The 14,588-nt window shown below is 37.0% G+C and overlaps 1 protein-coding gene across 1 annotated transcript in view; it reads right to left on the bottom strand.

The window, feature by feature from the left end:
* ACVR2A (activin A receptor type 2A) overlaps positions 1–14,330 on the bottom strand; it is a 66,303-nt gene extending 51,973 nt beyond the window's left edge. The window contains exons 1-2 of the mRNA XM_026088978.1: positions 14,244–14,330; positions 13,480–14,070 (exon numbers count right to left, since the gene is read on the bottom strand). Of these exons, the coding sequence (XP_025944763.1) occupies positions 13,480–13,534 (55 nt within the window). The 5' untranslated portion in view covers positions 13,535–14,070; positions 14,244–14,330. The remainder of the gene's footprint in view (positions 1–13,479; positions 14,071–14,243) is intronic.
* Positions 14,331–14,588: the final 258 nt, after the last annotated feature.

Below are 14,588 nucleotides of genomic sequence, written 5' to 3'. Positions count from 1 at the left end.
TAAAACGCTTTGTGGAAAGACGGGAATTTGACCTCACTGGACAGCAGTCGGGCATTCCCCTGCTATCTGTGAAATATTCAAGAGAGCGCAATGGAAAAGGGTGCAGCTTAAGCAAAGGATGACTGAGAAAGCTTTTCATTGCCATACTCCTGCTCATTCTCATATGCAAGCCTCATATGTCTACACAAAGAACAGTAGTTCTATACCAGTGAAACAAGATGTAGGATACTATCTATAGCAAATTTACAACGGGCACTGGCCTATCATTCTGCCTAAAAATGAACCCTAGAGAATAATGGGACATAAAGATGTTTAAAAAGCAAGGGGGGAAAAATATCCCATGACAAGAGGCGTACACCGAGATCCTCAGAACCACTAAAAAAGAAAAGCAGTTCTTCTTAAGAACAGAGGTTACTAACAGCAATAAATAATTTTGTTATTTTTCCCTTCTTGCTTAACATGGATAAGGAACAGCTCTAGACATGAACTGTGCTGTGTCATTTTGCCTTGATATTTCATTTCCTAGGTCAATTTACACAGACTCACTGCAAGCCCTCATTCCACCCATCTCATTCCAAGCTCCTCTCATCTTTTACCCCTTGCCCTCATTCGATACCACTTGCAGAAAGTTACTTGCACTTCTTCCAAGTTGCTTTTGTTGGTTTAGCAAATTGAATCAGCCCAGCACTATGCCAGACAGCCATGAGGGCTGGTGTTTGAGAGGGTTCAACTGACAGCGAAGTGTAACTTCACCCTAAATTGGGTATGTGGGGGAGGAAGAGGATACAGAGGAGAGGAACTGTAAGTCTCCCAGCCCTCTGATCAGTCTTTTCTTGTATGCGATGTCATATACAAAGCTGACAGGACAAGATGCCAACACTGACAAGATGTTTTGAAGTAACACTTTTCATTAGATATAATTTGTAAAGTTTTGACCCTATGTCAAATACAGAATCTAGCTTAAAGCAAGAAATACAATCTTAAAGTGCCATACAACAGGAATTTTAAGTAAAGACACTTCAAAGGTGCTTGGGGAAAGCAGAAACTTAACTTCTTACCATACAGAGAACTAGGACTTGTCATCAGAAAGAGAAAAGGAGGAAGAAACTGATTTTGATTAGAGAAGGACAAGTTATCCTGAAGGACTATTTTAAGAGATACCAGCTGCCACCTTTAACAATAGAAGCAACTGTAAGAACCCTCTTGGACAAGTGGTAGAAGCTAATTCACTATTTTATTAAGCGGGCTGAGCTACTGGAGGAACAAGTAAGAAACATGCACTTTGCTGGCTTATTTTTGAAGCTTTATTCCATTACTGAATGTCTCAAAAAAAATTTTTTTTTAAATATCAACATTGTCTAACAGTAAAACTGACCAAGCAAAATCTGACACATGCTAGATGCTCACAGTGTTTATCATCTGCAGCAAGGATTTTGCAGTTTATTAGTAAGATTTTAAGAGTTTCCAGCAAAGTCTACAACCTACTGCATGGTGAATATGTCAGTCCATGGTTGAACAATGGATTTCCCCAACAAGTGTTGAGTTTGCAAACAAGCTTCTCCCTCAGAAAAATATTAAGACTGGCTTGGGCTGGAAGGAAGACAGTGAGAAGAATAGCTTCAAGTTCACATGGTCACCTGGAGCTCCCCTTGAGCATACTTTGTGAGCATGTAAATATCCTGAAAGTCTATGAAAAAACAAATTCAAGCACACATTTTTACTCTTACATATGTGAAAAGTGCGTACTTGTCACCCGCCTCTTCTCTCACATATTGAAAACTGCTAGCACTCAGATGATAAGATTTAAGAGTCTGAGTTGATGTGCTGTACATTACTTGTTGAAAGAAGCTTCACAATCTGACCAAGATGAGTACGCTGAAGTGAAAAAATATAAATAGGTTTTCTACAAATATATCACGACCACCGTTCCTTGCCTTTGCTACTAATGAAAGAGCTTCCGATATCAATATATTTATAATAATACTGGAGAAAATTTTTTTTCTGATTATTAAAATTAGTATTAACATTAACATGAAATACTTCAGCAAAAGCTGTAACAAGGTCCTAGAAAATTTCCAGTCACCAAATAAAAAGCTCATCCTACTCCATTAGGCATCATTCTCCTTGCAAATTAATATGACATTTCACCAAATCCTAAAGTTTACTAATCAATGACTACACAAAATCCAAAGATAAAGAATTTCTGTTCTCACAGATCCTTAGAGTAGTATCAGTAACACCACAATTAATTACTTTTTGTGCATATACTCAGCACTCCTTAGATTTTGTTTTACGGCTGAATCCTCGTGACAAGATATCAGAAGATGGTTCTCCTTAGGATATGCATAGATTGTTTTCCTTCCGATCAGAATTCTTCCTGAACTGAAGAGCAGATTACTGATTTTTTGCAAGTTATATGTTGCACAGCCTCTGTGTAGGCATTATCAAAAGCAGGTACTCATTACCTTAAAGGGTGCTAGATAAGAACAGAATGGAGGACAAGGGGGGAAAGGGAGTTTAAGTTCAACTTGTCCGAAGTACAATTCCTCCATTTTGAAGGGTCAAAAACCAACTGAAAGAAATTCTGCTTTATTTGCCATCTTTGAATTCCATCAGAATGTTTTTAAAAACACTGGGAAAACAAAAACACTCCATCTACATACTAGAGTCTGTCAAGATTTTTCAAGACAGAGCCATTCAATTTCCACTAGAAGAAAAAGTGGGACCTAAGCACTTTCAGCTTTTTTGAAAGCCTCCAACTAATGTGATTTTGTACTTTTCCAAGTGAAAAGACAACTTTATTTGAACTGCCAACATTTTTTTTGACAGGGTTTTTTCCAAAGTATTGGCAAGTCACTCCACACTATTGTCTAATTAGTTTGGGGTTGTTGTTTTATTTGGGGGAGGAGGGAAGGACAGGAAGGGAATCAAAAACATCTTGAGTTTTTAAATAAACTTCTTGCAAATTATTTGCGGTTCCAAATCTTGGTCTTAGTACATATATGGTATATATGAACTAATTAAGATCTCACTACTGATTTATACCATTCTAGAGAGGGAAGGTTAGCTGAGACTTGCTTTTTTCTAGTGCATGCCAAAACCATCAAGTTAAACAAAATGTAATCAAACCATAAAATAAATGTTTGTAATAAAACTTACAGGATTTTTATTTTTAAAAGCAGTTTTTAAGACAATTCTTTTGACAGGGTTTTTGTTACAACTAATGAAATATAATTATCAGTAGAGGTAATTTGCAAAACAGACTCTTCCCAAATTAAGGATCAGAGAATTAAAACCAAAATATTTAACTGGTGGCCTTCCCTATACTAATTTTACTGCAAAGCAGCTTTATAAACAAATAAAAAATAGAGACTGTAATTTATTATAAACTGTATATTTATTAAAAACTGTAATTTATTATAAAAGGTATAGAAATTTAAACAATTGTGTGCTATTTAAAACTAAAGCAACTTTAACAATCTAAGTTTTTCAATCCTGAAACATGAAAACGTTTAAAGAAAATTCTTCCATTATGCAATTGCTACAAGCTGGAGAGAACCATCTGCACCCTCTACTGACAAATGCTACCAAAAATTTCTAAAATTAACAGCTATTTCCTGCTATGTTTAATTTTGTCTCATACACTTAATATAACTAAACAACGAAATTAAACTACTTCCCTGTTTGTTTGGACCTTCCCCAGAATTCCTAGAAGGATTTTTTTTTTTTTAATCTTAGAAAGCTTGATAAAATGATTGGATATATTTAGAAATTACTTTTAAATACAGACTAAATTTCAACTTATATGCAGATATTGACATCAAACCAATCCACATATTCAAAAATACAACTGACAGAATAAAGACCACTATGATCATTTAGGCAGTATTTAAAAACTAGAGATTAGTCTTATCTAGATAAGATAAGAACTCTGAACCTGAAAAAATAAGGTCATGCTTCAGTTGCAAAAAATTCCCAATCACAAGTTTGTATGCCACCGAAAGAAAAGAAACTGTTGAAAACAAGCTAAAAATCAGCTATGCTAGCTAACAAATAAAGGTCAAGACATAGCAGCATGTGATTGGAATAGAACCACTCAAATAAGAAACACAGCAAGAGCAGGATGAGAAATAACGCCAGCAGAGTCCCTCAAAGGTGTACTGTATGGCATACGCCGTTTAGTACCTTCATCAATGACCTGAAGGAGAAGGCAGAATGCACCTCCCCAGGTCTGCAGATGACACCAAACTGAGGGATGCTCAAGGGCAGGGCTGCCACTCAGGGGGGCCCCTGACAGCCTAGAGGGATGGGTCAACAGGAGCCTCGTGAAATCCAACAAGGACAAACGCAGAGTCCGGTGCCTTGGGGCAGAGCATGTTCTGCATCAGTACAAGCCCAGGACTGTCTGTCTGTAGAGACCTGGAGGTCTAGAGAACCATATACTAATCGAGTCAGCAGTGTGCTCAGGCAGTGAAGAAGGCTAACAGCCCACTGGGCTGTAACATCTGGAATAATTATTCCTTTTACTCAGCACTCAGACCACATCTGGAATACTGTGTTTGGTTTTGGGCCTCCCAGCACAAGAAAGATGTTGAAGAACTTGAGCAGGTCCAGTAAAGGACCACGAAGATGGTCAGGGGCTGGAACATACAACTTATGGGAGGTGGGGGGAACTGGGCTTATTCAGCCTAGAGAAGAGGAGGCTAAGGGTTGTGGAGGGGAGGGAGGACACTTACTAGGGGCCTTCCAGTTCTTAAGAGAAGGTTAATGAAAAGACAGAGCTAGGCTCTTTACTGAGGTGCATTGCGAGAGAATGAGAGACAAAGGTCATAAATTAAAACAGGGATGGTTCTGACTCAGTGTAGGGAAAAAAAGTTTTCACTACGAGGATATGCTTCACTTGGAACAGGCTGCTCACAGAAAGACTGGGTGATCTCTGCGCTTGGATGGTTTCAAAATTTGACTGGACAGAGACCTGGTCTGAATTCATTGTTGACTCTGCTTAGAGCATGGGGCTGGAGTAGATGACCACCCACTGACCCAAATAAACTTAAGATCTTATGATTTCAAAAAATAACTTCAAAAAGGAAACCATTTCTATTCAAAACCATTATTATAGCATAACATAAAAAAAAAAAAACAGGTAGACTGCAAGATGTTGTTAACTATCAACTGTAACACTGTTGCATTAAAAGCTTACAATGCTCTTCTAAAATAGAAATAGCATTTAAACACCAGTCAAGCATTTTTTTCCTCAAAGGCTGTATCTATACTGCAGAACACAAGAGGTCCAAGGATATTCGCCAGCCCTGAGGAAACCCTAAGCATAGGGTCATACATTTATCACATCTATTCCACACAGCACTTGACCACTGACCTCTTTATGGCTCTGTATTATGTTCTTCCAGCCCCGAAGCATACTGCTCTTTTGGGAACGAGGATGTTTTTCAGTTTGAAAGTCCCCAAAAATGCAAAGGCTAAGCCATAATCCAATGTAAATCAATATGCACAGCACACTGAAGGTACACGCATCATGCCCTAAAATGTGATACGAGGGCATGCAGCAGCGCTGAAGATGCAGAGTCAGCTGCAGGAAGTCTGGTACCGTCTTGTCTGTACTGCCTGCTGGCACTGGCCCCTGGCCTGCGCTATCCCTCAAACTGTGCCTTTATGCCATCTCACTAGACACCAATTGGCACAGGCTAAAACTATGTCAGGGAATGTGCTAACAGTTCAGCAGTATTCATGTTCACTTTGTGGCCTCATTTTACCAAGAATTCTAGAAACAGCCAAAAAAAGGCAAACCACTATCTCAGAAATGAGCACAGATCATCTCTAGTATGTTCTCCAAGTCTACAGTCAATCATATTTAAACCACCGACTTGCTTTCCCCCAATGCATTTTTTCCAAGAGTAAAAATTGCACACTGATTTATCTTTGCAAAAAGGTTAGTATCTTTCAGAAGCAGTATCTTAAAGATTTGAGGCTTTGATCACCTTTTCCATTTCTAAAAATGATGAATATACCCATCCAACTTAAAAACCTCAGTCTGTCACAAGCAACTTTGCAACTTCAGTTAAAAAAAATTAACTCTTTTCTGGCAAAACAACAACACACTGAATGCATTCCCCTTTGGAATGGAAAATGCAGGAAATTAAAGCCTGATTAATAGTTTGACCTGTGCTATAGAAAAGCAACAAAATTCTGAAGCAAGAAAGATCTTATCCTCATTTTTTTCAAACAATTATACAGACATTTTCCAAAAACAAGACCTTTGGATGCAATCTGAAGTCCTAAATAGCCATTCAGGTATAAGCTTTAAACTGTGTCATAAGAATTAAAACAGTAAAACATAACTTGTTCACTGTCATCATTTTAAAGACAGTGGAGTCTTCTGAAATATGAAAACAACTTTATTGAGGTGCAGAACAAAGCTAGATTAGACAGCAGTACCTATCTCCTGATATTAAGGAAATGAACATTGTATTTTTGCATTTGCAGCTTAGTTAATGATTTTCTCAAAGTTCAGGAAACAAGAAGAATTTCAGAAGTCTTCTTGGGCTTCACTTTCGCTAAGACATAGCATTTACAAAATGTTGATTCTTCCTGAATATCATGCTCTTCAGTCAGTTCAATTCACTAACCATCAGCAACGTTTCCCTCATGTAATACAACAGTTATAAAAGCAAAAAAAATGTATGCAGGCATTTCTTACGTGCTCATCACACTTAAAGAGTTTTCAGGGCTTGGTTTTTAATTAAATTCTCGTTTCAGCATTTTCAGTTGAACTACCACTTAATACAGCTTCAAACAAATCATTAAAACTAAAAGCATCCATGATACTTTAACAAAATAAGGAATCTCAAAAGGTGATATTCAGCTATTTAAATTACTTCAACAATATGTAGCCTCCTTGCCAACTAAAGATACTGAACATCATAGGAAGGACATATTTACTTACAAGTCAAAGTAGTTTAATAGTTACTAACAAGCTTTCACAGTGAATAACTCAAGAAGAACATTGAAATTAATTATTATAATTTTGGACTGACTCTGCATCCTGATTGAAATATTTTCTTACACCACTTTAACCATAAATACCAGTAGAATATAGTATTTTAATAAGGAAAGTTTTTAGATCTCAGCAATACTTAGTTTACCCTCAAAACCAAAAAACAATGAAACACTGAATTGTCAGAACATAGAAGTGTTCCTGTTCTTCCAATTGGCACATTGTAAAGTCACCAGGATTTTAGGTTACACCGCTGTCATTCAGACCTTTGCTGGCATCAATACAATTGGAAGGATGTCACTTGCTCTCTTTCTCCATAATGAAGTTTCTGCCTGAAAGCCATAGTGGCGTAGTTCATTAAGAGAACCATGACTAAGAAAGCTCCAGAGAGTTTGACTAAGAATCAGAAAACGGGATTAAATTGGGAGAACTGTGGAACAGGAGCTAGGCAAGATGAGAAAAATCACACATGTTTCACTGAGCTGCTAAGCTATCAAGTAATTCAACTTTTTGTGAGAGCATCTAACTAGAGACGAGTAGAAAGACGTATTTCAAGCCTCCAATACCCAGTGTTAGTAGACCCCACCCTAAGAACAATACTAGTGCTACCTTCAGCTGTTCTGGGTGCAGGAATAGGTAATCTTCCCACAGATGCTTCCCTCATTTCCAAGTGTTTTTCCAATACTTCTAATCACATAACCAAAGATTTACGCCTCCAGTTAGTAAGCGAATCATCTGTCTTTTTCCTAGGCAGATTATTTGCTTCCATTTACAGCTCTAACTAGGAAATTCACAATGAAAATCATGATTTTTGACCTTTCTTGTCAAGAGCTACGTTACTGTGAAACTATTAAGGAATGGTGCCTTAGCAATATTTATTGCAGTGAATAAATCCTTCTCCTCTGGTTTCTCTCCACCAGCAATTCAAGTATTTGGTGCAGCTAATGTAAGTTTGGGATTCTTAGACACAAAGCTATGCAATGTAAACAATATGGCAGTAAATATTCATTTTCTGTGGGATTATGCCTAAATACTCTCTGTTGCTTGGCACTGTAGTCACAAACTGTTTCTAAGGGAGGGGGGAAAAAAAAAACACCCAAACACACACACAGATATTGTAAGGGAGAGAAAATAAGAGATGCCACATAAAATCACTGGCATCCAATAACATTTCAATTTCCATATGGAAATAAGAGGAAATAAGATGTGCTGAATGTTAAGCACCAAGGCAACAAAAACACATTAAGATTTCATCACACAAGAACTTGGCTGTAAAATTCGTAATTTTCTTGATCTTTTTTAAGAGTTCTCATTTTCAGGAACATCAGATAGCTAACAGACCATGTATTTTACCAACCAGCTAAAGCAGACATTTGCATTAATTTGTTTTCTGTTAATTAAGTGGTGGAAATGCATCTACCCTTCACCAAGAAATCTCTTCTACCATCAGATTCCTAGTCAACTTCTACCTTTTTACATCCCATTTTAGAAGAGTTATTCTCCACATGATTTCCAAGGATAAATACCCAGGACTTGCTATATCTTAGCTCTGAATACAGTTCTTCAAAAGACTACTTTGGCATGTACTGCCCATCCCATTTTTCTGCAAGTAAAGAAAGAAAGAGTTACTGCCATCTTTTAAGAGCTCCAGAAACCAAACATATAAACTTCATAATGATGATTTATAAGACAACTGAATTTCAATTTCAAAGAGAAATAAGTTAGGGGAATTGAAAGCCAGTTATTGTCAAAAACTGAAGCATTAAAAGCAATGGCTAGAGTAGGAGAGAGAATCACCAAGAATTAAAAACACTGTTAGAATTAAAAACACTGTTAATAATCTTTTTTTTTTTTCCTACCTAAAAGTACCATTTGATATGGCAAAATAGAACCTCTCTATTTGAGGTTAAAAAAGTTGTTTTTCCTCTCATCATCACCTGCAAACTGACAGAACCTGTCATCTAAAGGCTTTTACCCCCAAATTCCAGCAGGGTGGGAAATGGCATTCAAATACTGTCCATTAAAACCAGATGAAAATTAGTATTCACTAGAGCAGTAATTATCTTCTTGCAACCCCCATATAGCAAAAAACAGTTTTCACCTCACACATTAAAAAGCCCCAAACTTACACAGCATCTGACACTTGAAGACAAACTTCCTAAAATTTTTTTCTAGTAAAAAATGACTTGCATCTGAAAGACAGACATGGGAATAAACCCATGCTAGCTGCATTTGTGATTAAATACTTGTCAAGCAGAGTTCCACTAGAACTATGCTTATATTTTTCTAATACAGCATTAGTATGATTTTAGATATTTTTCATATCCCAGAAGATTTAGGTTTTGTAACTGTTAAGTATTAACAGATTATATAGATTCTTCTCAGAATCAACCTAGAACCATAAGACTTTGCAAAATATATTACAGTACATTCATATCTATGTAAATGTATATATGCTTGAAAAAGATATTAAGCAGGTTTACAAGTCCTGCCTTGAACAGCACTGTCAAGACTGTTGGGATATTTCCCACAGATAACACACTTAACAGGAAGTTAAAAAAAAAAAAAAAAAGTGCAGTTATAAAAAAAGGACTCCTGAGCAGCATTTTATTTTATAAGTAGTACTAACTCTTAAGTGTTTTATTGCTCTGCCTGTGCAATAAAGTGATTAGAGTTCAACCACAATCATGGAGAGCATGCAGAGAACATACCAGCAGAGACAATTTCACAAACTTTATTCCCAAACCTTTGGCAGGATTTTCAAGTGCTACCAAGTAAATAACAAAAGGATAATCAAAAAGTGTTTAAATACACTAGCAAAATGAAACAAAACATTCTCACCTCCCACCCCTCCATTCCTTCAGAACACCCAGCCACCCAGCTTCTGAAGTTGCAGCTTAGGCGTCAGTAGTTGTATCCACGTTTGGGAAGGGGAAAAAAACCAAACAAACATGTTTTTCCCTAATAATAATCGGGGCGAGGCAGGGGGAGAATAAAATAAAATCAAAAAGTAGAAGAGTGAAAATACTCCATCAAGTACAAGGGCATTTCTGACATGTCATTTCCTTTGGCAAAATTACTCAAGACCCCCTCCAAAGGCTGAGTAGCTTGAAAATGATCTGGCATCAGAAAAAAAAAAAAAAAAAAAAGAGATAGGGCCAAAACTACTGATGTGTGTTTCCTTTTGCTTAAGTGATTTTTAAGATTAATTGTGCTTAAGTGAGTTTTACCAGTTTTAGTGAGTTTGTCTCCGGTAAGAGACAAAGCTGGAGAACTACTGTGATGACAGCCTTGCAGGCACCAAAACCGCAGCTGGTAACTGAGAAGTGTGGAAAAGATGGTTTGGAAGAAGCAGAGTTTAAGTAATAAAACCATCCATGAGCTGTTAGAAGCTGTAGCATTTACAACTGAATATTTTGAGGCAAGACAATCTAGTACATTAACAGCTCTGACATCTTCAACTACATAGGTGGATATATAGCACATCACAGAAAGCTATGAAGGTATACATTCTCTATTCCTGAAAGTCCATAAAGTAAAGCTTATTTGGGGATCATGAAGGGTGGAGGAGAGAGAAACATACTTTCTCGGGGAGGGAAAACAGTGGGATGTGGGAGAACACAGATAATATCTAAGGGAAGTGTTCTCTGATGAATGTGCTATTTTATTTAGTGTTTTTCTTTTTTAAGCTCACCTACAGTCTTACATCATGAGAATCATAGGAAGCATATTCAGTTGTTCTAAAGTATTTTATTATTAGTTTGTGATCTTCTGTTCTTTATTTTTAATAGAGAAAACTTTTTCTTTATTAAAAATATGCATAGGTTTATATAAAAAGCATATTAAAGGGCACACCAGGAACCTCGACCCAGGCATTTTGTTTTCATGTTTAGCTACTATGCGTTCATCTCATTTTCTTGAATTGGTACAAAGGGGTGCAAACCTATGTCAAACTTTACCCAAGTACCTACAAATATGGTAACAAATATTTTAAAGTGTAATAACATGACACAGATGTTCACTTTTTCCATACCTTAGTCAAAAAGGGGAAATATTTCCACTTTCTCACCAAAGATTACTACATTTGAATTCATTGGGAATCCATATGCATTTAAAGTGCATTTACGGCATTTCAAATAGTAGTTTATATACAGTAAAGTAAAATGCCTTCAAACTGAAGACCACTTCCACACCCACCGCGTAGAACAAAAATATTTTCACCTACTTAAAGAACTCTGGTAATAGCGGGCTATGTAAACAATTGTGGAAAATGACTGCACACAAAACATTAAAAATAAATAAATTATATCAGGAAAATTCCCCCCCCCCAACCACACACACATTACAAGTGGCTGGAGACTGCATACTGGAGAAAGGAAAAACAATGTCCTTACACCTGAACTCTAGGATTTCTTCAACTATTGCCTACATAAATAAATAATCTGGATAGACTTTTTTTCAGTCTAAAGAATGCAGAGGAGACTTTCTTCTGACTATGATGTTAGAATAAATTCATCAGACATGATTTTAACCAACATAAGTCACAGTGAACAGAAGAAACATTATGAATCAAAACACATGTATTTCATGCTAAAAGCTTAAATAATCTTAGTTTTGAATAGTAGAAGCAAAAACTTACTGTAATTCTGTTCATTTTTATACCTACACCAGGACAGCAGATGCTCTGCTTTTCTAAATACTAGGATAGCAAATAGTTTAATAATTGTTCAGTACTGGATTATTTCATGTTTAATACTAGAATAACCACCAAAACAATGTCATTAATATAAGAAGCCGTCCAAGATTTAGCCAGTTCTTTTGCCCATTTAGTTAAGATTACTTCTATTTTCACAAGGCAGGAGAAACATTCACTTTTTATCTACCAAGAACAGTAAGAGCAAGAACGCTGAAGAAAAGACTGCTCTTGTTGCTTAACAGTTCTTTTCGGTGAGGAAGATAGGTAATTTCAACAAGATCACTATTCTGTGCTCTAGGCGAAAGGCTCTTAATAGAAAGACATGGAACGGAAAGACATACACGAAGAACAGATGGAACTAAGTCTTCCAAAAACTGCCAGTGGGGGGGGGGGGGAAGTTTCCTATGAAAATATTCCTGAATTAAGAGGAATGTCATTCGAGTAACTTCAAAACAAGGTATTAGGTCAAGATAAAAGACATGCCTTTCAGTGAAAGACAAAATTGTCAAAAGCAATCACGTGTTTTTTTTAAGAATAGATGGTACACTTAAAAAAAAAAAAAAAAAAAAAGCGTGCCCGTAACCTGTTCTGCTGTTTCTCCGATGAAAACAGACAGGATTCTTTTGGTTCATTTCTGGCAGTGATCGCCATTTCACAGCACATTTAGCCTACACGGAATTGATCAATAACGCTACAGACATAAGACTAGACTATCCATTTACTAACCACAAGAAAATGTACTGTTCAGCAAAATCCTGCACATTATAGCATCGAAATTTTAAAAGGCATTGTTATACAGATCTAGTCGCTCTCTCACACAGGTTACAATTAAAACCTGAAAACTAGCAGTCAAAATAGACTGATAAACAAGTTTATCTTTGCACACCATACGAGAAAGCTAAAAAGCGTAAACACACAGAGAGGACTCTGCATGCGTTCAAAAATATATAAACAAGTTTTAAAAGTTACATAGCTCAGGATTAGTAGCTCATAATAGCTTTCTGTAAAACTGATGGAGCTTCAAGTAGAAATGTATCAACAGTTCATCCAACCACTGGTTGCTATCATAACAATTTTCCCCCAAAAACAAGCCCACGGAGGTTCTCAGGCTACACTTGTTTCTCATGACTAAGAGCTAGCATTAGAAACTGAACTTTTGATGCTTTAAAGTTAACAGTTTTTTGTATTACAAGATAGTGATGTACTACAAGATAGACATAGCAAAACACAAAGCCTTACAAATCGCTTTGAAACTGATTTGAAAGCCTTCCGTTTGCACCTAATTCTCTGTGTACATCTATACGTGCACACACCCCTTCCTGTCAGTAAGGGGCTAGCTAATACTTTCATAGTAGTAACTGTTTAAAACTAATGAAGCATTAATGAAGGCTGGTATTCACCACTGAATGCCCCAAAACAAGAGATCTGAATGAAATTAAGAATATTTCATCTTGATTATTCATATTTTAAAACACGAAACACGCTAATAATTGCATCATCAGATGATCATCTACGACATTAGGTGGATAAATCTCTACATGGGTCCTATACAGTTTGTCTGAAATGCAAGGACTGCACACACTCGAAATGATCATCTATACGAATTTTTTAAGAATAACGATCAAAACAGCTCCTGCCTTTACAATCACTGCCATCCCGAAACACCTGTCATCTGAAAAGGAGATTTATCCTAGTTCATACTAATGAACAAAGTTACCTTAAGCTTTCAAGTGCTGACCCTTACGTTTAAAGTGACAAAAGTAAGACTTACCTGAAGAACATGAGATAAGAAAAACAGCGAACGCCAACTTAGTAGCAGCTCCCATTTTCCAATGCTGTTAAAACATTTAAGTGATTTTAAGTATCCAGTTTCCTGGGTCTTGCAAGCTGGAAAATCCCCCTTTCTGCTGAACCGGAATAAAGCAATCTATAGCAACATTTCTGAGGAGTATAATGTTCACAAAATAGTAAAATCAGATTTATTTAGCTACTGACGATCTCTCTCCGTCTCTTTCTAGCGAGAATCCGGGTGCAGGGATGGATATATTTGGAACCGTGTTTCAAAACACACGTGTCATTTGGCTTCTATACAAATGGTGGCAAAATTTAATTCATAAAAGCATGTCACGAATCCACTAAAAAAGTCAATAATTAAGCCGCTGGATACTTTATGAAAACAAAGTCTCAGAACACACTCCAGTTCTTTTCCACATCAAGCTTTGTAAAGCATCCCTCGTGGGTGCTGAATATCGGGGAGTCGTATTGAGATTAGTAAACAATATATTTTCGTCCTCACTCCCGTTAAACAACATGTAGTGTTTGGGAGAAAAACAGTTCCATTTCAGTTTCGAACGTCACAAGCCTTTGATGAAGGGAAGGATAAGAAGTTTGTCAGTTCCTTTACCAAAACTACCCTAAAAAGAAAGCTACCGGCTACACGTGGGCAACGCTTAAGTTTTCTTTAATAATGCTGAGGGATTTAGCGTAACCCAGAAGAGAAAAAGGGAAGAAACAACAGTTCGACAACAAACAAACCTCCAAGCCTCCTCAAAAGTGGTAAATCTCTAGTCCTTCTTCCGCCAGTCAATGAAAGCTGCACATTTCTCCTTCTCTCCCCTATTTCCACGAGCCTTTGCCTTGTCCGTTCAACATGAGCCCTCGCGAATCCAAGCCAGATTTCCAATTCTTTCAGGAGATCGCCACCCCCTCCCCCCCAAGAGACTATATTTGGTATTTAAACACAGAAGAGTGACTGAAAAAAAAAAAAGAAAAGAAAAAAGCAGTATCCAGCCGCTGGGGAGGAGGGTGATAGATCGGCTTTTGTGGCGAATCCTTCCTTCCTGGGCTGCCGTGTTTCTGTGAGAATTCCGCTGCTTTGGA

Source organism: Apteryx rowi, unplaced genomic scaffold (genome assembly GCF_003343035.1).
Source record: "Apteryx rowi isolate R43461 unplaced genomic scaffold, aptRow1 scaffold_8, whole genome shotgun sequence".
Classification (NCBI taxonomy): Eukaryota; Metazoa; Chordata; class Aves; order Apterygiformes; family Apterygidae; genus Apteryx; species Apteryx rowi.
This window is presented reverse-complemented; position numbering and strand designations above follow the sequence as displayed.